The 24,301-nt window shown below is 37.2% G+C and overlaps 1 protein-coding gene across 1 annotated transcript; it reads right to left on the bottom strand.

The window, feature by feature from the left end:
* Window positions 1–3,109: 3,109 nt before the first annotated feature.
* LOC107098705 (leucine-rich repeats and immunoglobulin-like domains protein 2) lies at window positions 3,110–23,390 on the bottom strand. Its single transcript, XM_015396518.1, has 18 exons — window positions 22,715–23,390; window positions 22,235–22,309; window positions 20,764–20,898; window positions 19,679–19,822; window positions 19,347–19,490; window positions 19,017–19,160; window positions 18,650–18,793; window positions 17,377–17,457; window positions 15,629–15,700; window positions 14,541–14,609; window positions 12,659–12,822; window positions 12,132–12,443; window positions 11,669–11,950; window positions 10,331–10,753; window positions 9,869–10,021; window positions 7,438–7,578; window positions 6,450–6,719; window positions 3,110–5,454 (listed from the first exon to the last, which is right to left on the bottom strand). Exons 1-18 carry the CDS (start codon window positions 22,900–22,902, stop codon window positions 5,225–5,227), a joined length of 3,171 nt encoding a protein of 1,056 aa, XP_015252004.1. The 5' UTR covers window positions 22,903–23,390; the 3' UTR covers window positions 3,110–5,224.
* Window positions 23,391–24,301: the final 911 nt, after the last annotated feature.

Raw genomic sequence — 24,301 nt, 5'->3', positions numbered from 1 at the left:
TTCCGCTCCGATCCAGCCCCCTCCTTTTACGCTCAGCAGTAGAGCCTCTCATGCTGGCTCCATCCATCGGTGTGTTGTGGTATTAAACGACAATGGGGAGGGAAAAAATAAATAACGCAGATATATTTAACAGTGTGAATTACTCACTGTTTCTATGTCCATTAATTCCTCTTAATCCCTCGCTGACATTTTATTTTATTATTATTATTATTATTGTTTGCTCCAGTTTTAGTTGGTTTGTCTTGGATAGACCTTCTAGAATAATGCGCATCACTTTTAAGATTTACTAAAAATACCAAATATAATCCTGATATTAAGCCTAATTAGAGCCCAGGTTTCCTGCCTTTAATCTGTCTGTTTATTGGAGGAATATCAAAGATTATGTTTGATGTTTACACAGCGCCACCTGCTGATGGGAATATAAAACCGATTGTGTTCGATCACCTTCATCCATAACTGAGTATTGACATAGAAAATACCATTTTTTATATATATATATTTACAGGTCAGTCCTCCTTAATCAATCCCTTTAAGAATCATAGAACTAGAGGACTGTTTTGCATATTTTTTTTAATTCTTTGCAGATAAGCTCTTATTCCATCAGATGATTTTGTTTTTAATCTTTGCTGCAGACTATCTGTCTAATGGAGGCTTTGACTGTGACAGGGCCATTCTAACTTATGCAAATGCTTTAATATTCCTTCCTGCCAAGCTGGCACTCCAGACTGAAGGTTTTTACTGCCTCTAACAGCCTTGCTTCCATGATTAACATGTGTTTATTTATGCACTTATCCTACTATTTACTATTTATGACTACTATCCTATTATTCGTAACTATTTTAACTGTCACTGCTAAAGAAAAGCAACTTCACAGCATTATACTGCCTATCTGGAATCATGGGGATAATGCATCCTTGGAATTTCTTTTTTTTAACACATATTTTTCATGTTGGCCAAATATTTTTATTTTGCAAACCATCTATCCACTGTGTCTTCCACCTGCGTCGTGGAAAACTGAAAATGAGGCTTTTTTTATTTTTATTTCCTGCTTTTCCAATACAGCTCTGGGAAGCGACGTCCCAGAGCAAGATAATAGCCCAACAGATTTGCTATTACGGCTGTTTCTGTAAGGTTCTGCCTGTTAATTATACATGAAACTTAATTGACAATGATTTAGGGAATACAATTGTAAGCAAAGGACACATAGATGGAAAGATAGGTGAGAAAGAAAGAGGGGACAAGAATGAATCAATTGATCAAAAAAGCAAAATAAACAACGTAGAAGATAAACAGGTGTCTGCTTCCTTTACCTGCATGAGACAAGAGGACAAAAATGACATAACAGCAAAGAGTAAACAAAGGACAACCAAAGTAAACATCAAACTAGCTGAAACTGCTTATTCTTTACATACCCATTTAGTACATGTGTTCTTATATTGGCTTTTCTTCTGGCCGCTTTCCAATAAAGGCCAGATTTGTAAATAATGTGTCATCAGATCCTGCACTCATGAGCTGCTGCGTCTCTGCGGCTCCTCCAAAGCCTTGGTTGTTTCTAGGGGTGTAAATCACACCCATCATGGCGATTCGATTCAGAATCGACTTCCTGACCCAACGATTCGATTATTTTTGATACTCAAGAATACACCCCGAAATACTTCCACACAAATGACTTGAACCCGCAAGGGGTGTGTAAGTCACCTTTTTCCTCCGTCTTGTCTGTCTTGCATACTGTTTATGCAGGAGTGTGTGTGCAAGAAAGATTGTAGTGGTGGCGAGGTAGGAGGGCAAAATAGGTTTAGCACCACTGAAGCAAAGTGAAAAAGAATCAATACTCTTGTGGACGTGTCGATGCATCGGATTGTCAGCTGTTGGATCGATGCATTGATACAAAGCAATTATTATTTACACCCCTAGTTGTTTCTCTGTGTAGATTTTAAGAACTCCATTGATGATTTATGACCTATAAAGACTTATCCTGCAGCATTGAATAAATGTCAATTAAATGCTAACAAACAAACTTTGCTCCACAAATGACCGTCCATTTAAACTGATTTCATTTTTGTTCTTTTATCTGCGGATCCAATATAACATTGAATAAAAACAACACACAGATACGTTACTATAAGCTGTGAAACATAAGCGAAGATGTGAAAAGATTCAGATTTATAGAGTATCTGGACTAAAGCTCCAACATTAATATAATGAGGTCAAACTGGTATAACTTTATAAGATACATATTTAAATAGTGGATTTTGAAAACTCTTGTCATGTCATGAGCATGTAAAGTGATCAGGGCAGCTATAAACATAAAAATGGACAGGAAACTTGGGTTTTCAACTCCTTATTTAAATAACCACCTTGGACTGAATAATTCATTAGCATGTAGGGACTGATTAGCACAGCCACCATCTCCTTGATGGGAAGTGAATTTCTACATTTTTAAACATTTAAGCACCATCTGATTGATCTTTTTTCGAGGGGATTTACATGGGAGAGACTTGATTGGGTCTTTTTTTCTACACCAGGCCCCATGTCGGGTGACATTGTGCTGGTTTGATGTGATTAGGCCCCGATTTAACCGTTGTGCCCTTTTAAAAACTGCTCCATGGTGTGATCAGAACCTGTGCTGCATAGATCTCCAACTCAAATCAAACATTTCAAATGACTTGCTCTTGTTTTATCAAAGTTTTCAAAGGCAAACACAAGATTAACATTTAAACATGTTTTAAGTTCAGGAGGCTAGTATGAGGTTGTTTTAAGTTCTAAAAAGAGCTTTTTTTTCTCCATCCTAATTGGCATTGATTTTATTTTCTTCAAAGACAAAAGTAAATAAATTTACATAAAAAATGAAGTCTTGCTTTGTAAAGTCAAAAGTCAACGGAGATTATGAGAACTAATGTTTAATGTTGGAATAATTGTAACAAAAAGACTCTTTAGTCATGCTTTACAGAATGTACAGGCAAACAAGGTCCAACATACAATACAAAAACATTTTACAAGAGGGGACAAAACTTCAACAAATCAGCATTGAATGCCGCCAGAGAAACAACTGTTCAACTTTGGTATAATTCATAACGGATGTTTCAAGGAACTGAAAGCACAAGATGCGATAGGCTGCACTTTGATATAAGAATTAAAAAAAAGTTTTAACACTCCAGACATAAATCAATCCAAATCACTTATGACTGCAAGCTTTCCATCGACTATTTCTCATCAAAAGAACAGAAACCAATCAATCATTTAGTGCTACATAAACTAGGAGTGAGACCAAATAACCAGATCAAAGTCAAACCAAGGTTTTATTCCTCGCTTGGATACCAGTTGGTCATTAAAGTTGCTGCTGATTTGCTCAGGGAAGAAAAAAAAAAAAAAAAAAAAAAAAAAAGACTGAGAAAGTGCCTAAACCATTGATGATGACGATTCATGTAAAAAAAAAAAAAAAAAACTTCATCTATAATAGATTATATTAAAGAAGAATCCAGCATGAAGCCATAAAATGACACCCTTGATGATTACTTCCAGCATACTTTAGGTGAGTCCCATTCAAATGACAGGATCCCAACAACAGACCAAATTTCCTGAATCATGTAATGACTTCATGATTAAGATGAAAATCTAACCAAACTATCATATATGAAGATGAACTGACATTGGAAACACCCATCAACAAATTCATGTATGACCCATGGGCTAAATAGAAGCAGTCTGAATAAAACCCGTATTTGTGATCAGCACTGTTAAATCTGTTTTAGTTCAACCACCCTATCAAAGTTCAACTGAGGTTTTATAAATCCTCTCCACTGAATCTGCGCTTCACTAAATGTTTTAGCATGGAAAATACATGCTGGGGATTTTCCGGAGCCTTCACGACAGAAGGATTTTCCATAATCGAAGTGGATAGTTTGGACCCTGACGGTGCAGGTTTCAGATTAGTGTCTTTCAACAACAAAAAAAGAAACGAAAGAAACTTAGATGTAGATATATATATATATATATCTCGTTGGAAGTGGCAAAAAAGTGGACTTTGTATGTAAAAATGTAAAATTTAAGGATACTGCTCACACACTGTCCACTTTAAAATGCTTGTTTCAAGTAGCTGCTGTACTTCTCACCTTAAATGCACAAATAGATCAAGGTGTTCATTTGATAACATTATTTACATACATGTACAGATAAAATAACATGATACATTCCTTTTTTCACAGTCCAGAGTAAAATCATAAGCTTCACTACCATTTATGTCTGCTCATTACTTTTCTTATTTAAATGAAATTAAAAAAAATCTTGCTAATCTTAAAAAGTGAGTAAACTGCACAATAAAGTTTGCCAACATGAAGTGCCTGTAACAAAAGGTACAAAAGGGCTAACAAATCAGTGCATACTGTAGAAAGAAAAGGTCACTGCGAATGCTTGATCTTGACATAGAAAACAAGGCCATCTGTTAGACAACCATCAGGAAATACCCAGAGAAACTGATTGTCTCATGTGCAAAACAAATGGTTTTCTTCACAAAATGCTCATTATTCTTAAAAAAAAAAAAATAAAAGTGTAAAATTAACACATCTTGAAACAACAACAAATAATGATAATGCGTAAAAAAATAGGTATATACTCATTATACACACACCACATTTTGGTGTTACTGCGTGGAATTTGCATAAGACTAAGTCAGAATGGCGGCGGACACATGAGAGGTAAGCCTTTGAGAGTCTTCCAATATTATTAACTGAATACTGCTGGTCAGGGAACGACATCCGTCTCTTTAATTACCCCCTTTTTCTTTTTTTCCTCTTGAAAAGGGGCGCTTAGTGTTTCCTTTTTAAGACGTGCAGTACGGGTACCGCAAATGCTGAGGCACAACTGCCTAAGAGAAGTGATGTTGAGTTGCTCTGATGGCAGATTCTGACACGGTTCCATAAAGCATACATTCATTCTTTTATCTTGTGGGAGACGGGAGGAGGATAGATATAATAGCGGTAGAAGGGGTTCCTTCTGAGATGAGGCAGTCTAGAAGGCGGTCCTTTTAATTAATCCTGTCTCAGAAAGCGGTCTTTCTGTAGCAGAAAACTTCAACATGTCCTCCTGGGTGAACGGGGAATGTAAACATACAAGAGAGCATCTTTGGCAGAAAGTAAGGAATCTCTTTAGAGGTAGTGGGCGGAGGGTTAAGGTCGGGAGGAAAGGAGGTGCAGAAAAATAAGTCTGAGGCCTGGATTAAAAGAGCCTATGTGGGACCATTATGCTCCTGTGGGGTAGTCCTATCGTAGGCCCTTCTGTGGTCCTGGACAGGCTGCCCTGGGAAGAAGTTGGCCTCTGCTTCACTCTGCTCCACCACCCTGTCAGCAGCTGAGGCCAGAGGTGTCCTGTTTAATGTTACTGAGAGATGAGAGGCTCCAGGTTGACAAACTGAGGATGAATCTTCACCTGGTCTCCATAAAGAACTGCCAAGGGAATCTATAAAAATTCAAAAACAGAAAAACAAAAATCTTAGATTGGAGGGAACAATTATTTGGATTGATCGTGATTAATCGATTCTTGACATAATCGTCACCTAATATAGTGATCAATTAACCTTTTCATAACATGAGGACCCAAATTTGGGTCCTCAGCACTCGCCCCAAGATGGTTTTTAGACTTGTAACATATTCTCTGGGGTCTTGCCTTTATTTTGATACCAAAACAATTAAAATAAATTCTGTAGTTCTTGAGATATATTCAATTCATTTTGGGCATGTTATTTTCAAGCATATTTCTCGAAAACAGGCCTAGTGTCCAAGAGGTTAATCATGAGCTGGAGTATAGAGAGCCTAAAACATGCCTTTAGCTGACAGAGCGACCCACTTAGAGCAGTAATTATATAAAAAATGCATTTTCTTTTAATTCATGAGATAAAAGGTCTCTCAATATGCTCTATCCAGAACTCCTCTAGTCGAAAAGTTTTAGTTTCAGTCTTTTTTATGAAACCTTTGACTATCCGATTAATAATCGATTAATCGAAAAAGGAATTGACAGATTAATCGATTTGCAAAATAATTATTAGTTGCAGCCCTATTGATTGGGATAAAATGTTCTGGGTCTCTAAAAAGAAATCAAAACATTTTGGCTATATCTCATGAAGAAAAAAAATATTCTCTAAAGAAAGGAGAAAAAAATCCTATGATGCAGGATGTTAAAACCTGAATAGCCTTTTAATTGAGCAGGTAAACGAGGAAATTTCAGTGAGCTGGTATATTATCTACAAACAGCCTCATGGATTCTCCTTTGGGTTTTCAGAGTCAGTGGGTAAACTCGTCTGTAGATTTGATAAATTAAAGCTCTCAAATCTCATATAGTATAAAACAACCTTGGTACAGTCTATTCTGAAATATTGGCTTTAAATAAAAACATTTTATGTTTTAATGACTGTAGTTTAAATTAAAAAATATATATATATTTTTGTTATATCTCACCTTCAACATATTGATCTGCAGCAGCGTGTTTGTTTGATGTTTTCTCAGGCGAAGTGATATACCCCGGTGAGTCCTGATGGTGCATGAGGCTCCCCGGTGGCGTGTCCTCAGGGTGGGAACTGTCACCAAGGCCATCCATCAGGCCTGGCAGAGCCCCGTCCAATGGATCATCCTCCCCCAGGAAATTATATTGACAATACTCTCGAGTTCGAGAGTAGATGTTTGCGTTGTCGTAACAGTCGGAGCAGATGACAAGGGGACCTGCACCACCTAGTAAAATAAACCATCTTTATCATTTCACAAAACTTATTATTTTAAGCTTTTTAAAGTTTAATTTGGGAAATTCGATCTGATTATATTTCATAAAATATTGGCCAGGAGGAAAATCTTAAAGGTATAATGGAGGATTTTCGCAAATTTTTGAAAAGACCGACCCTCTCCGCTTTAAAAAAAATGCACATGCACAAACCTGAACCCGCTCCTGCCTATTAAATGTGTGTGAGAGTGTGCACGAGTCCATTTCTCCTCGTGCACACTCTGTTTAAGACTTGCTGTTTGCATTGCTCCTACAAGCTTGCTCGCCAAAAGATTTACAATTTTTTACACGATGTCAGACTCAGTACCGGAAAGCGAAAATGGGGACGAGCACGTACGCCTTATGTTAACATATCACCAGAATGATTGACAATTAGGAGGACCACTTATTTGATGATCCACCTGGAAAACGAACATCTTCCACTATACCTGTAAGCAAACCATTTCTAATTGCTCTAAAGGGATTTCTATCAGTTCTTCTGCTGAATGCAATGAAGTTTTTATTATATTAGGGATTATTTTAATTATACAAAGAAAAGTTTTATGGTTACCATCATAACATCTTCATGAGCAAGCCTGTGCATAATGAAGGAACAAGATAAATGATTTGCAGAGAAAAAATGAAAAAAAAAAAAAAAAAAAATCAAATCAAAGTGCTAAAATGACAACAAACCTGAGGAGACACCCGCTAATCCCTTATGAGGCTCGCCAGCCTGGAAGCTGCTACGGCCAGTCAACAGAGAGCCCATCTTGCAGTGCAGCATCCCACTCCCTTCACTTTCCACCTCATTGCCCGCGTCTCCATAGCACACCCCTGGGACAAACAGGATAATTAGTTACTCTTGTATTCTGTGGGGATATGATCCGAAACGCAAAAGCAGAAAGTATCTCAAGTAACAATAAAGTAAAGGTGCATCTTTAAAAGAACGCTGCATTCTTTGAAAAATAAAACAATCTAAACTGGATTTGTTTTGCCAGTTGTTTTTTTTAAGGCCTTATATGTATTTATATTCTTCATCATATCAATACGCCATAAATGACGAGGTTTAGTAAGTCCAAACAAAAACTAGGTTAAAATCACTCAGCGGCATAAGACAGACTCCTTAATCTGCAAACAAAGGTCTATGAAGATCCAATCAAAATCGCTACAAAGAGTTTGCAATTGTGTTCACACACCTCCAACTACGCTGTGTAACAACAGAAGAAAATGCTCCATTCCAAACTAGGATAAACGTTATACAAGGTTCTAAAAAAGGGTTTAAAAATGAAAATGTGAGTGTGTGCACCTAAAACAAATCCAGAGGAACCCACTGTCATTCTCACCATCATTTGATCACTGCTGCAGAAATGGAAATGTCTTGAGAGCTGTGCAAAACCGAATTTCAATGTGTATAAACTCAGTGTATGCAAAATTATAAAGTTTGTCTAAGTAGGTCTAAGTGAGGCATTAAATAACTTATGATTCTCTTGAGCATTCAGCAAATAAATACATTTAACTAAATGCAAGTTATTTTTTATGCAAAATATCTTTCATTGTGTCATTAAAAGACTGAAGAAACTTAAATCATCTAACTTTTTAAACAAGCTTTAAAGCTTATATAAAATATTGGTCATGCTGTGATCATCATGATCTAAGTTTTAAATCTGCGCAAAAATGGTCAAACTTAACTAGAAGCTATGGAAGCTATGGAAGAGCGTAAAGATTGTTGCAATTCCATCAAAGGACAGAAAAGGAGAGGGGCTCAAAGATTAGTCGCATGGTTGCAGACACTAGATGTGCAAAGCTTGTAGAGATGAGACACAGGAAAGCGATTCTACAAAGAAACGGCATGGTGGGAAGCAACTGAAACACAAATCTGATGCTTTTAAGGCTGATTTTTACATTAAGAAGACAGGAAGTGGATTAAAAATACCACAAATACATTTTAAACTCCAGATTAACTTGATAAATCATTTTTTAGCTTACCAGAAGGTTATTTTAACCTGAACTAAATCTAAATCAATGTTATGTTATTAAAATCCAGATGCAGTTACAGAGGCACGCAACGGATGAGGTTGTGTATGAATTAAATGCAGGGAGGATCCATTTTAGTGCAACAGGTTCAAAGAAAAAAAACAAACTATACGCAATATATTATATTAACGTCACACTTCTTTATTTATGGGGATCAGTGGAAGCTTTGCACGTAGGGCTCATGTTCAATGGGAAAACAGAGGAGAGTCGCTGTGCTCTCAGAAAGGGACAGAAAGGGGCTGCAGCAACAGTGTTTTGAAGGAGGGAGGGCCAAGCTAACTCATTACTCCTTGAAAACACCTAACTTAGAGCCATTAGTGCATTTATTGTCACCAAAGTCTCCAACAACACTGGAAACGGTCACCAGATTTCATAAAAAAAAAAAAAAAAAAAAAAAAAAGCCAGAAAAGTCACTAAATATAGAGACAAAGTCACTGAGTTGGAAACACTGCTCACAGGTGAGCACAGTGTTTCCACAGTGAGCTGCAGGGTTCGTGTTTTCACAGCGCTTCCATCGTGTTTATGTGTCAATGAGGAGGTAAGTGTGTTTAAAAAAATACGTTTCTGCAGCTTTTATGGTCATTAATAGTCAGGGTATTGACTTATTTCCATCGTTTTAGAAATATATTAGAGTACGTTTTCTTTTTTAAGCTTTCGCGGCTACAGCATGTTCATCAGCCTCTGTGAGACGACTCCAGTCATAAATGTGTGGGGTTCATGTTCTCACAGAACCTCTGTTAGTGTGCAAATAGCAGTAGGTGTCGCTGCTGGAAATCTGTAAGGCAACAGTGACGTCTCATAACTGAATCCCTGAGAGTTTTCCCCATTCAAATTTATCATATGACTTTTCAGAAATTTCTCCTCTTTTTTATATTTTTTCAATAAAAGATGAATAATATCTTGTTTAAATTGAGCCTGACTTATTTTAGGAGCAAAATGTGAATGAAAGGGCTAAAATCTACTTGCATGCATGCTCCTGTTTTTCCTGTTGGCACCAATCTATTACGTTGGCACACAGCTACAGTGCATAAAAGGTTTGAACTAAACACTGTCTGTGGCCTTTTGCGGTCTAGGAGATAAGAGTACATACCTTCTGGGCCCTTATGAACGTATCCATTGGAGAGGGGAGGCATGAGCTGCTGGTGGCTACCTGCCTCTGAGTTACTGTAGCCTTCCAGTGGCTCTGATAGGGTACCCTGGGAGGATAGGTAGCTGGGGATATCTGGTGGCAAATTCATCTCATCTGCAATGAGGAAATGTGTTTAAACACAGTGTACCATGTTTTATTTTAACCTTGTAAAACTAGTTTTAAAGCTTATAACCTCATAATCTGTCAAGGTAAAGCTTTAAAGTAGCATCTTCCTTATTAGTTGAACTTATTCTTAAGTATTAAGCACCTAGATATTTTAATTACATCTGTGTCTACTGTATGAGTATCTGATATGCATTTATTTTTTTTTTTTATTTTTTTTTTTTTTTTAGAAAGAAAGCAGACTCCTCTCCCTTTAATTAAGCCCATCTTTGATTTAGCAACCTTGCTTGCATAACTAACCAGTGTTAGTGATGCTGTAGTCCTCGTTCTTCCTCCGTATATGATAGATGACGATGACCCAGACGAGCGAGGTTCCCACCACACAGCACACGACTACAATCACCACTATCCCCACTGTGGCCCAGTCTTCTGTGTCACAGTTGGCCAGCGGCGAGACCCTGAGGTACATGTAATCGCGCTTTGTTCCGACGGTGTTGGACATGCTGCAGGTGTATTTCCCAGCATCGGCTGGCCCGGCGTCAACTATAATAAGAAGCTGGTTGGCCGCAGCAAAGAAGTGGCGCTCTGTGAGCACGAGAGGCCCGTCGTCTTTGGTCCAGTTGAGTCGAGGGGTGGGGCTGCCTCCGGCTATACATTGGAGCACTGCAGTTTCACCCTGGGCAACTGTACGGTCCTTCAATGGCCGTATCAAGGAGGGAGTTTCTGGAAAAGAGAAGAAATGTTTGCAATTTAGAGATTATGAATCTGCTGTTATTTAAAATGAAAATAAAAAAATGAAGCAACTGACTAACCTGCATATATAGTGATATCTAATCATAGTCATTAGTACACTGATGACCAGAGTATTATTATGCCGTGAATATCCTATATATCTGGGGTATAATAAAGTATTCTTTTACAGTATCCTTAATTAAGAGAGTCTGGGACTGGGGTGGCATGTCTGGTAGTAGTAGGATCTGTCTTGTTGCTAGTTTGTCTGTGGTTTGGACCTGTTTTTGTCATGGACATTTTGAGCCTACTATTTTGTTCTGTATATTTTAATGAGACGTCTGTTGTTTGAATATGGAAAATCAATAAAAACACTTTGATTATTGAAGTATCCTTAATTCAGCCTGGCAATGTGGTAACAAAGAAGAGCAAAGAACAGAACCAGCTGATAGCAGGGATTAAAGCAAAAAAAAAAATCCTGGGCATTACCTTTTTCAACAGGCAAGAAAATACTTTTTAAAATACGCTGGTGAAGGTTCTCAGTCATGACTTTTGAAAATCTAATACCGAAAATGGCCAGAAGATGGCAAAAGTGCATCTATGTCTAGTGTGAATGAGAGGCTGTGTTTGGTGAGAAAAGCAAACCCCCCCCTTTTTTTTTTTTTTTCTACTCGCATACATGGTCATACATCAGGTGTTACCATAGCTCCCGGCAAACATGTAGTGTGCACCAGCCCCATTCTTCTTCTGTTTGGCTAATGCTATTAGTTTCAGAGCGCTCCTTTGCTACCATTGGCTGACAAACGCAAGAGGGATTTCGAATCTTTTTTTTCTTTTTCTTTTTTTAACCCATGGGCAATCACTACGAGCCGGAATACTTTAATCCCTATGATAAGAAGCCAGACTCACCCAGGACAGAAAGAGTAGCGTTTGCAGAGAGACTGCCGGCTGCATTTTGAGCTGTGCAGCTGTACACTCCCATGTCCTCTGCCTTCACATTAGAGATAAAGAACATGTCATCATCTGGCATCACATGCATCCTTCGCTCTCTGGCAGCAGGAAAGTCAGTTCCTCCATCCTTCTGCCAAGCGATCTGGGGAGATGGGTGGCCTTCAGCTGCACACTCCAGCCGGGCGGTATACCCAGCGCGGATCGTCAGATCCATGGGAGTCTTAAGAAAGGAGGGCAGCTCTTAAAAAAAAAAAGAGAGAGAAAGACAAAAGTACAAAACAAGATCAGAGTTGGTCATCCATGAATGTTTTTTTTTAATCTGTTTTATTATTATTTAAAAGGTAAAAGATATCAAACAGCATAACACCAGCTATCAATTGATCAGTTGATAATATTTTTTAGAAAGGAGACCGCCTCTCACCATTGATAGTAAGTTTAGCCCTGTTTGAGTAGTTTGAGCCAAAGTGATTGGAGACAACACACTGGTAAAGGCCTTCTTCAGTGAAGTTGACATTAAGCAGATGAAGCACGGTGCTATAGATGAGCTGTCCATCCTGATAACGGGCATAGTTTTCCACTTCCGCGTCGTAGAGCACTTCCCCGTCCTTCCGCCACACATTGGTCATCGGTGAGTCACTGCTGCTGGACGCCACACAGCTCAGAGTGATGTTGTTGCCCCGCAGAGCCACAGACGTCTCTGGGTGAGCTGTGATCCGAGGCTTGGGGAAATCATCTATGGAGGAGGAAGTCAAAGAGGGAGGTCCTTTTTTATATTAGCAATATTCTTTTAGACCTAAATTAAATGCTAAGCTCTCAACATTCTTTAAAAGTAAGACATTTACAATGCTGTTATTAAAATTTTACATATAGTTTGACATTTCTATGCACATACGAGAAGCTATTCTGCAACCTCTAAGAGTTCTAAAGATTTAAAACATTCAAACTGACCACAAACAAATTCGTCTGGGCTGATTGACAGGACACTGCGGCCAAAGAGATCAGCAGGATGGGCACAGACAGCAGAGACTGACTGATGGAAGTGGTTTTCTGTCAGCCATGGACCCAGCCACTGCATATGACAGTCACAGAGCAGGCTGCTAGTGTTCAGGACACTGAAAACAGAATGGAAAACAGGAAAATAAAAATTAAAAACAAAAAACAAAAGGTTTACTTGTATAATTATATTTGTTACTCATCTAGGTTTAAGTCGCAGAGAGATTATCATTTTCCAAAAGAACCCTGTCAGAAGTGTATTAAAACCCGATATAGTATGAAAATATCAAAATAATGAGAAAATAAGCCCTGAAAATAACTAGAATCTCCCAATAAAAGTGGACATGCAGAGCATCTGCAAAGACAAGAGCAGCAGAAGCAGCATCCAGGTCAACATAACCATTTCCGACGACTCTGGGTTATTCAGTGCATAATTCAAGTAAAATTTGGCTGAATATTCAATCTATTGTAATATTTTACAAATAGCATTTTATTCATACAAGGTTAAATATAAATAAAAAAACATATGTTTTATCACACCTCCGTAAGAAGTCCTACATTCAAAGTTTTATTATGTCCAACCAGTAGAGAAAAATAAACATCACTAAATTTGTATTGTTGGATGATAAACCTTGTAACATGGATCCTAATTTTAGATTCATGTAAATAGGGCTGGGCGATGCGAGCCGAAATCAATATCACGATAAACTGGGCAGTTTTACCTCGATAACGATAAATGCACGATAAATGCTCCGGCTCCTATTAGAAATAAAGGCTTGTGCAGGAAATGCAACTGATCTATTTATAAGGTATTTATTGAATAAATCTCATTGTATATTAATTTCAGTTAAATATTAGAGTCTTGTAACCATTCAGGTTTAAAGATTCAACAATGTCTCGTTGAACAGAAGAAAAATGTTACCTCTCTTGTAAACATTTTTGTGCAAAGGTAACGGAGCCTTTTAAACATCTTTGAACTGAACCATGTGCCTGTGCTGTAGGAGGTTGGATGCGTTAGTTTTGGTAGTTCTGACAGTTTTCAGACAAACTGCATTTCCTATTCTTTTGCTCAACATCTTTGGCGTAATTTTGGTGCCACCGAAGCGTGCAGTGAGAACAATATGCATTGTTTAAACTCGGACACCCTCGCTCAAAACCGGTCTGCCGCGTTATCAACTCTGACAACTGATGTAATTTCGTTTACAGCTGTGTTAGACACTTCTTCACTTGGCTCATCCTCTATTATATATTGTTTACGCTTCTGACTGGATTGGTAGGGTCACGTGATTACTGACACATATGCTTCAGTATCTTAAAGGGGAAGGAACTACCAGCCACCAGCGCACACAAGAAAAATGGCAAAATAAAGTTTATTTCTTCTACAGACAATGGAAAATTGTCGCCGGTTATTGTAGTGAACGACAATAATGGTAAAAATCTGGTTTATCTCCCAGGCCTACAAAGTGGTTTGTCTTTTGGGTTTCCTTTAAGTATTTGATTCAAAAATGCTTTATCCTCTAGGAAAAATGTGCTGAAGAGAAAGTTGATCCATAAATAAAAGCATAGGAACATTGTCATGAGACACTGTCAGCGTCACAGGATCAGGGGCGATTCATAAAGTATGAAGATCCTTGGAAAGGGCAGATACAGCTGTGGGCGTATTCTGTAAACATGCATGAAAAGTTACTCTTTGGAAAAAACTATTATTTTTATTGTTATACACAACTCATCAGAACAACTAAAACAAAATCAAGTTACTGAAAAACACGCTAAGAGACAACAACAATAAAAAAAAAAAAGTTTTATTCTGGGAGAATGACATTTCCCGTGTACTTACAAAACTTTGAGGTTCAAATTGGAAAGCGCCTCAGGATGTATGGACATGATGTTATTCTTGCCCAGGTCCCTGCAGACAAGATGAAAACACAGATTAGAGCCATTAAAATGTTTAGACCTCAGCTGTATTCCATTCCAGCAATATTACTCAACTTAACGTCGTAGGGAAGCGGCTGTTCCAACCGTTGCATTTCTTAATTCTCCCGAGTGGTGCCACACTTTACACACGTGAATAAAGTGAATGTGATTGGTTGTTTATCAAGGGGGTGGGATTGTTGTGGCGGAAGGTTCATAAGCTAGTTTGATTGTGGCCAGTTTGTCGGAAGATTCTTGCTAACCAGTTAGCAACTTAGTGCTAGTAGGTTCTCAATGGGAAATTACATTGAGACCAAGTAGCACTAAATTGGTGACTTACAAACGACACTGTCAAGGAACGCTATGGACAGTGGAAACATGCATGAGGGGGAGAGTTTTGTGTCGGAGGTCGTGGATGAGTCTCCTCCGTCATACAATTTTTATTCAGAGGAAAGTGAGGACGAAGTGATTGTGGAAGAGAACGCCAGGGCGGCAGAAGCTTGGTTTGGTTTAGAAGGCTTACAGCCGTACATGTTTGAGCCCTTGCCTCTAAACGCTGCCAGTTCTGTTAGCTCTACGCCTGCCGAAGACACAGACGTCCATCTCCGTGAACACTCGGACGGAACTCAATGGTTGAGTAAATGACTCTTATTTCAACCATTGCGTATATTAGCTGCAACATATGAATCAAGATGCTATGACCGAAAAAATTTGATTGACAGATGACCTTTGATATAAGATTGGCCAAATTTAGGTGTACAAGCTGATGTATAACTAACTGGCCTTCATAAAATAAAAAAAAATAAAAACCCCGACAGATTTTAAGGCAGGATTTTTTTTTTTTTTTAATAGAAATCTTCTAACTTTTGGGAGAATATCATCTGATAAAGAGTACACTTATATACATGTTTAAGCCAGAATGATTTGACATTTAAATATGACCTCCCCATGACTTTTATTTATGTTTTAATTTAACCATAACAAGATTAACAAGCATCTTCAGGTTGAACTCACAGGTCCTTCAGCTCATCCAGTCCCTCAAACGCTTTCTGGGTGATTGATTTGATTTTGTTCCGCTGTAAAAGTCTGCAAAACAAAAAATTTCATGTGACATAATTAAAATCATTTCTGTGTAAACAGATTTTATGAACCACTGGTAAACTGTATCTGTGGCTTAAGTAAAGGCTAACTTCATGGCTGGTTTTAATAGACATAATTAAAAAATCGACAGTGAACTATGGACATGCAGCGCCTTTGAAGTGTGTTTGTCCTGAATTGATTTGTTTATTTTTTAAGTTTGCAGCATTTATTTTGTTTTACTTAACAAATTGTAACACTAGAGAGTAAACCCACTGCCAAACAACCAACCCTGTGCAAAAAAAGTATGATTACTGCTAGACCTGTGGAAATAAAAAAAAAATCCCCACTGTGGAACCTCTATGGAGCAGGAGTTTCAGCTAAAAAAGAAGAGGACAAGCTGGTTCTGAAAAGAAAACAGCACTGGATCAATAATATGGCAGTGGTTTGGATGTGACAAGAAGAATGTTGAACAAAATGCGGTAATTAGCAAAACAAAAAGGTAGCAGTACCACAAATGTATTCCACCACCTAAAAAGTCATCCAGTGCAAAATTAAGACTCTTGTAAAAGAGCAAAAAAGAGACCCATTTTATTTCAGGTTTATTATGTGTCAGATTTTTCTTTGGTGTTCCTTTTCGCCGCTGGGATGTTCTCTTTTTAAGGTCCAGTGTAGACCACAAAAGAGCTCTAATGTTGCAATATTGTAATTTGTGAAAAATTAAAATAAAATATTTTAATATCATTTTTTAAATTGCAATCGATTTTTCAAAATGACATTTTAATTTGACTCATACCAATGGAACTTTAGGCCCTATGTGGCTAAAAATGTTTGTTTTTTAAGGTTATGAGATCATATTGTCATATATATTGTGTATAGTGATATAAGCCAAACATATCTTGACATAAAATGTTCTTTATATCGTTCTGCCCTAAGAATAGTTTAGGAAACATGAAACAGGGAAGAATCCTCAAAGAGCGGCCACCAAAATTACTCCAGGAGCACATCAACAAAGCACTGCCAGCCTCACCGACCTCACTAGAGCTCATCATTCAACAATAAGATTGGGCAAAGTTCACATATATGGGAGAATTTCTAAAGTCAAAATAAATAATGATGAGAGTGCCACAAAGGCTCAACTTATTTTAGCACCAAAACACACTAAATACATAAAGATCTTTATGATAGTTTGGGAAAATAGTGTGGAAATGCAAAGATTTTAGAGAAGCACCAAAGCCAAACAAAGCAGAAATATGGTGGTGGTTTGGGGGCTGATTAAGATCCTGGGAGACTCGTCATAACTGACAAATATAAACTAAAAATGAATGAAAACCATAAAGAGAGAATCCAGCCGCTATGCAGCAGGACAACAATCCAAAGCACAACAACATCTTTCACACCGGGAAGGTTAAATGTTCCAGTCATTAAATTAAATAATTATGTAAAAACAGCCTTTTTATTAACTATTTTTCTTGTATTATATTTAAAGATCTTAAACAAGTGAGACATAAATAAAACAACAAAGGGAATTTGTGAGGGGCAAACACTGGGTCTACTCTCTGTTCTGTCTGAAACATGTAGGAGTTAAGATGCAATGAGTATGTTAGTCGAAATGAAAGACATTCCAACAATATCCAAGCATGCACATTAAAATTTCATGCAGAATAATTTATATCCATTCTCACAGTGTGTTCAGCTTCTTCATTCCATCAAATACAGCGATGGAGTCTTCAATGGCCCATGAGATTTCATTATTGCGAATATCTCTGAAAAACACAAGTCTCATGTTATACATTAAAAGTGGCGAGTAGAAAAAAACATGTTTACTGAAATAAGTTCTTCAGTAAACAGATAAAAAAAAAAAAAAAAACATAATTTCTCCCCAGGAAACCAAAAGGCAGGTCCAGGTTAGGAACCAAACAATCTGAGAAACATTTAAACTTTGACAAAGTTTGGTGCCCTTCTTCCTGCTGAGGGGAAATAATTGGCCCTGTTTGGCACTGCTCATCACAGCCCATTGGTCTGCTGGAAACCCAGAGAGGCCTCATGTTTACAGGATGGGTCACAGGCTCTTTTGTTTTACTTTTCTCATGCCTGTCCACCTCTGAAAGAAGTTTGGCTCTGTGAAATGCTCCTCTTTCATGAAAGCTTAGAGGACAATAAACATCCCCAAACATAAACTCTCCTGTTTACAGTTCAACAACTTAAACATGAACCTGTGCATCAAACAGGAACTTTCTCAACACTTCATACGTTACAGAATCTTTATATGCAAATTACACACTTGATTAATTAGTTTAGCATAATATAAAGTCCTAACTGTAAAATGTACAAAATGTTCATTTTGTAATCTCCCCATTAGGTTTGCCGTAAGTACAGCTAAAGTGCAGAACCCTCTCGCATCCCACATGTATGACACGTACAGGGCAGATATTCCATTAGCAAGATTGATGCAGTTTTAATCCATCAGAGTCTACTTAGGAGAAACCCACATTCATTAAATGTTAATACATGCTAATCATTAAAGCACCTCTTCAGGCTGTCAAAAACACTTTCTGCTCCACTTGGAGGACAGATAATACAGACCTGAAGTAGAATTCTGGGGAACATTACACAGTGATTTCATTTAAAATACAAATGAAATGACTAATGCAGGATTACCAAACAGAGTCTAAATCAGCGCGTAAAGAGGAAGCAGCTACTATAGTTTTTCCAACTAATATGGTCTCTATGGGAAACCAAACATTCATGATGGGAGGACTAGCAATCCATAAAAGAAAGGAAAAAAAAGCACACAGACCTACTTTAGTTGATGATCTTTGTTAGAATGCAAATTAAAAACAAGTTGAGACTCGGTTTTATTAAACCTCTTTAGTTTGGTTTCATGATTTTAAAGATTTAATAATATATAAATAAATAAATAAATAAATAGATATTGCTGCAGGGCTTTGTACTTACAGGGTGCGCAGGTTTGCCAAGCTGCTAAACACGCCCTCTCCTAAATGGCTGATAGCGTTTTCTCCCAAGTTCAGAGTCTCCAGGAATCCTAAACCAAGGAAAGCTGTCTCCTCAAGTCTTGTCAGGTGATTGTGGGACAAGTCTCTGCACAGATGACCACAAATTTAATTAAATACCACTCCAAATATTTTCATTTGAAAAAGATATTCAGAAGCATGATTGCTTCATTAGATGCTAAAGCTTCGCTGACTTAGCTCTGGAAAGCAATAATGAGGTTAGGTAAAAGTGATTGATGAAACCATGTGGGGTAACTTAGCTGCACAAGGGTTTCAGTTTTTAATAACAAATAAATATAGAAATATCTCACAGTTTCTCCAGTTTTTGGCAAAACTCCCAGGCATCAGATCGGATGATGCCTATAGCGTTGTGGCTGATTTGCAGGATGCGTAGCATGCGGAGGCCATAGAGCCAAACTTTATTAACTTCTGTTAGGTTGTTGTGTTCCAGCTCTCTGGAAGATTGGGGGAAAAAACAGAGAGAAGAGTATAAAAAAAATGTATCTTTCACAACCATGAGAGAGCTTGTTTTTAAAGTCTTTTCAATCAAACCTAATCAGCCGCTTTTGAAGCATTACTTCCACAAATGGTAAATAAATTGCAGAATGAGAATTTAAAATCAAAATGAACATAAAGCTTACAGCTCTTCAATGTTGTTCAGTCCAAAAAACGCGCCGTCCATCAGCTTTGTCAAGCCATTTCTCTGCATCTTTAGTGACCTCAGCGACTCCAGCCCTTTGAACGTCAGACTATCCACTGTCTTGATCCTATTACGCTTCATTTCCCTGCAAGAAAAAAAAAAAATTATTTTAACTTAGTCAAGCGTCAATGAAACAAGACAATAGGTAGAATGACATGAATATTCAAAATAGGATTATTAGCTTGTTTGGCTGGCCTGAATCAAAGCTAAAGAAGAATTCCTCTGCTGCAGCTGATGATATCAGGGTTGAACTAAAACAAGAGTGATACTCACAGTAACTGAAGCTGGGGAAGTTTGAAGACTTTTGACGGCAGCGTTACTAATCTGTTCTTGTTTAGCCGAAGCACCAGCAGCGAGCTGGAGATGTTCTCGAAGCAGCCAGGCTCCAGGAGGCTGATCTTATTGTTACTCAAATTTCTAGAATTTTAAACAAAAGCAAAAACAATTAAGTGAAAAAAAATTAAAAGCAGTAGATGAAACAAATTTTTCTTTAGTAACCAGTGACACGCATAGTTTTCTCATTATGATATTTAAAATGTTTAACATTCCCAACAGAACTGCTACCATTTCATCATTATGCAGTACCGGTTTTAATAATCCATAAAGCTGATCATACAACTGATGTAACCCAGGGAAAATTTAAGGATAAGTATAGGTAAAACGTGGGTAATTTACAGGACATCAATAACCATATAATAACATGGTAATAACATAGCAAGTTACACTATATGTCTAGATAAAAAGAAACATTTTATGGAGAATTCTGTTAAGTACTGTGCCTCAACTTTTAGGCAGACAAGGTAAAGTCAGACTTCTTAGATGTCAAACCGTTATTTACAGGTAAATAAGTAATTTCATCAACAGCAATAAATTAATGTGTTATTATCTAGTTAAATACAGTTTATTAGTCGGAATTTAACAGAAAACCAAACCTAGAATACAGATAGCCAATCTTCTTAAGTAAACTCTTATTTATTTGTAACTTTAGTTCAGTTTTATGGAGCTTTATTAACCTGATCACAAGCTAGAATTTACTTTGTAAGCTGTTGGTAGTTGGTGGACAATAACAGAAAGTGTTATGTGGTAAGCTTATGGTAATTACCCATCAAAAGTGTCCGTTGTAACATACAACTGTAATAATTACCTGCATATATACCTTAATTTTGGGTAAAAAATACCAAATAAAGTTTCTCCTGTTACCAAGTTATATAGTGCGACTTGCTATGTTATTACATGGTTATTGATGGCTACTGTAAAAGAAAGCGCTTCCAAAATGTGTTGATTAAGTTTAATGATGAGTTACATTCCACAGAAGAAAAGTTAATGGAGCAAAAATTTTATGTTGCGCTATTACTTACAGATACTTGAGCTGCATAGAAGGAAAGGATCCCACTTTGAGCTCAGAGATGGAATTAGATGTTAGGTCCAGCGTCTCCAGAGAATTGTATGGCTGCAGCTGATGCATCAACAGTTCTGAGATCCGATTGTTGACTCTGAGCAAACACAAAAAGGCATCAGTTTTCTGCAGTGACAGCAATCATTACTCTGACAAGTCAAAATCATCTGACTTAGAACAATAAAGCGTGAAAAAGACGGTTAAAAAAGTACAAACAAAAGGTCTGCATTGGTCGGTTTGGAGTGATGGCTCATTTTGTTAATTTCTTTTAATTTCTGAGGATAAAAACTTCACGAAATTCTCAAGAGGGTCATGGAGCACTAGAATATGTTCATATAGCTCTGAAAAATCGTTTTGATACATACTTCCTCTGTTCTCAAAATTTCACAGAAAAGAAAAAAAAAATTGTAAAACGATTCAGTCTTGAGTGCCAAGCCACTTACTAGTGATACAAGAATCCCCTAAATATATAAATTGGCATTTGTTCCCATTTATTTTTTTACTTGAAAAAAGAGAAAAAAATAACAAAATAGTTTTTTTTTTGTGGAAAACATCTGCGACACAGTGAGCAAACAGATCAACTATAAGCAGTGTTGTCTAGGGTATAATCAGACTTTGAAATTTACTTCAGAAATCGGCTGCATTGTAACAGAAAAAATAAAACAAGAACTATTTGGATTATAGCTGTTCAACAATGAAATAACATCAGTTGTAACTAACCCACATTTTCCAGTCTACACTTCTTTTTCTTCCATCATGACCCAACTACTCTCCAAGAAGTTTAGGATTTTATGTCACAAGTATTCATAAACACTGAGTAAAATGGACACTGAAAATATAGAAAGTCATCTGATCTGACCATCCACACTACCGGTAAGCAGGGGTCTGAAATATCATAAGCAGAGTTTTTTAATTGCAATACTGCACACCTTGAAACTGAATTTAAAGGGGAGGGTTATATAATATTATATTATATTTGTAACTCTGCTGTGTGGAGTCTGGAAATTTGACTTTTTCAAAGGATAATCTAACCCAATTTATTTACATAACATTATAAAGAAAACAGGGGTGTTTTTGAAAGTGCTGCACAACAACATATAAGGTATGTCATGCAATAAGTGATAAAAACCAACAAAAAACAAGAAAAAAATAGGTAAGAACAAAAAATCCAGGTGTTAAAAACCAGAGAATAGGGTCTAAAGATTGAATTTAAACAATTAAGTGTAGTTTGTTTGTTTTTCTTTAAAACATTATAAAATAGGAATTTCTAATGAGGTAAAGGTGGATGAACATCAAATGGTGCATATCAAATGCTGTGTAATGAACAGGCTTCAAAAAGAAAAGTGAGTGCTACACATAAACAGTGGAAATTAAAACAAAAAAATCTTTAAATAAGTGGCAGAAAGGAAACATGATGGCGGTTCTGTACTCACAGTAGAAGTGAGGTGATGTTAGAAGAAATGTTTCCAAGAGAGGGGAAAACAGCCAGCTCGTTGTGATTCAGGGTGCTGAAATGAAATTACATAGAAATCAGCATTTCAATGGTTAGTGAGCTCTTAAGATACCTGCTAAAAAAATCATTTGCATTAGGTAAAAAATCTGGACAATTTCTTTTTAAAAGATTTTGAAAATGTTCTGGCTCTTTAATTCAAAAATCACTCATTTGTTTTCATGTTGCTTGTAAACAACATGGGCAGTTTAATTTAACAAAAATGATTACTTAGTTTACAGGAAAACACACACACAAACATTACTATAAATATTAAACATATATAAAATACCAAATATATATATATATATATATTAATAAGAGTATGGAGGGCTACAGTTTAATTTCTCTGTCGTTTTTTTTCAACAAATAAGTGCAGTTTGTTCAAACACACGCTTGTTACTAGATCTACTTGTGTACTTACACATGAGTTATCCCATCTGGGACGTCCAAGGGGGCAGCGGACAATCTTTTCCTGTTGCAGTCCAAAATATGGACCCCGCTGTGTCCTTTTAGACAGGAGCACGCAGCGGGACAAGAACCAGTGACACAGGCACTCAAACTTAGCAGCAGGACAACCAGAGCTGGAGGAATGGGCCAGCCTTCCGCCATTTTAAATGTCCTCCTACTGAGAGGTAGCTACGTGGCTAACAGACCGTTCAATTGGCACTTTTAAAAGGCTACAAAAGTACCAAACTGTCCGAGGGGTTAATTTTAATCTAAGGAAAGCATATTTCAGCTTAACAGGGTCACAAACTCAACATAAAGCATACAATCCAACGTTGACCAACTTGCTCGGAGCATAGCAGCTGAGATTTGTTCCCTTCTTTGCACAGCCTGGAATTCGTCCTGCTCCAATCAGGACAGCCTTTCGACAGGCTAACCAGCTAACTGCTAAGCTAGTTTGACCTGAAAAATACCACACTTTCCGAATGATGAAAAAACAACTAAAATAAACGCCCTGTATGCTTCTTGTTATGCGACGCAAACAGACACCTCGAACGCATAGTTTTTCGGGGGAAATAAAGTAGTATTTTCTGTTATTTTCTGTCCCAAAACAAAACAATGCGCCGTAAACTGATGACAAAGGACGGTGAAAGTCCCGCCCCTTTCTATCATGTTTACAAACATGTTATTGGTCAGTGGTCACGTTTGTCAAATACTTCCAACTATTTGATTGGATTACAGCGTGACGCATTGCAGCCTTCCCTCTTCTAAAACGTTTTGGGGGAGCAAGTTTGCCCGACCAGAGCTCCTTTGGCAGAAACAATATTTTATTTAAATTTACATTTGCAATTTTGCAATTTCATACTTCATACTTTTTAAATACCAACATTCCATAACGAAAAAGAACTTAAATAAAACAAAACCAACAAAATGTAAGGAGTAGAAATTAAAGATTATAAAAAAAATTGTAAGGAGTAGAAGTAAAACGTTGTCTGAAAACAAAACTGTAAAAAAAAAAAAACAACAACTACAGTATAGATAGCTAAATGGTAAAGTATTTATACTTTGTTACTTGACACCTCTGGTGGCTGCAGCACTTGGATGTGAGGAGCTAAAGGAGATCTCACAGCTTCACCGATGATTATTAAAGAAGGGCAAACTTGAAAAAGATCAAATGTAAAGAAAAAAATATTCTAATGTTATTTCATATTTTTTATTCCTCAACATTAATCATGAAATTCTTAAACTATTATGTAATTTACATTGAAATGCTAAAAAACTATTTTAAGATGAAAAAATAAATATAGCTGAGAGGTGTAACATCTCATTTCCTGAAGAGCAGGACTCTTGCGCTAGCTAATATAGGACTCTATACTACACAACACATTATATGATCAACAACTGCAAGTGGTAAGATCACGACTTGCTCACAGGAGGCCCTGGGTTCCAATACCCAGTGTGGGGAAATGAGCTGCCATTGTGGGTCCTTGGGCAGGACCCTTCCCACTAATGCCTACTTTGGAGAAAAGCATCTGCTGAAAATGTATATACATTTTTATATATA

Source organism: Cyprinodon variegatus, unplaced genomic scaffold (genome assembly GCF_000732505.1).
Source record: "Cyprinodon variegatus isolate N-32 unplaced genomic scaffold, C_variegatus-1.0 Scaffold802, whole genome shotgun sequence".
NCBI classification, from domain to species: domain Eukaryota; kingdom Metazoa; phylum Chordata; class Actinopteri; order Cyprinodontiformes; family Cyprinodontidae; genus Cyprinodon; species Cyprinodon variegatus.
The sequence above is the reverse complement of the archived record's forward strand: the minus strand, read 5'-3'. Positions and strand labels throughout refer to the sequence as shown.

Coding starts and splice junctions, on each gene's coding strand:
- LOC107098705 (XM_015396518.1), bottom strand. CDS start 22,902: ATGGCGGAAGGCTGGCCCATTCCTCCAGCTCTGGTTGTCCTGCTGCTA. Junction 19,491..19,678: donor CTTCCCCAGCTTCAGTTACT/GTGAGTATCACT, acceptor TTTTTCTTGCAG/GGAAATGAAGCGTAATAGGA. Junction 14,610..15,628: donor CTGGATGAGCTGAAGGACCT/GTGAGTTCAACC, acceptor TCTTGTCTGCAG/GGACCTGGGCAAGAATAACA.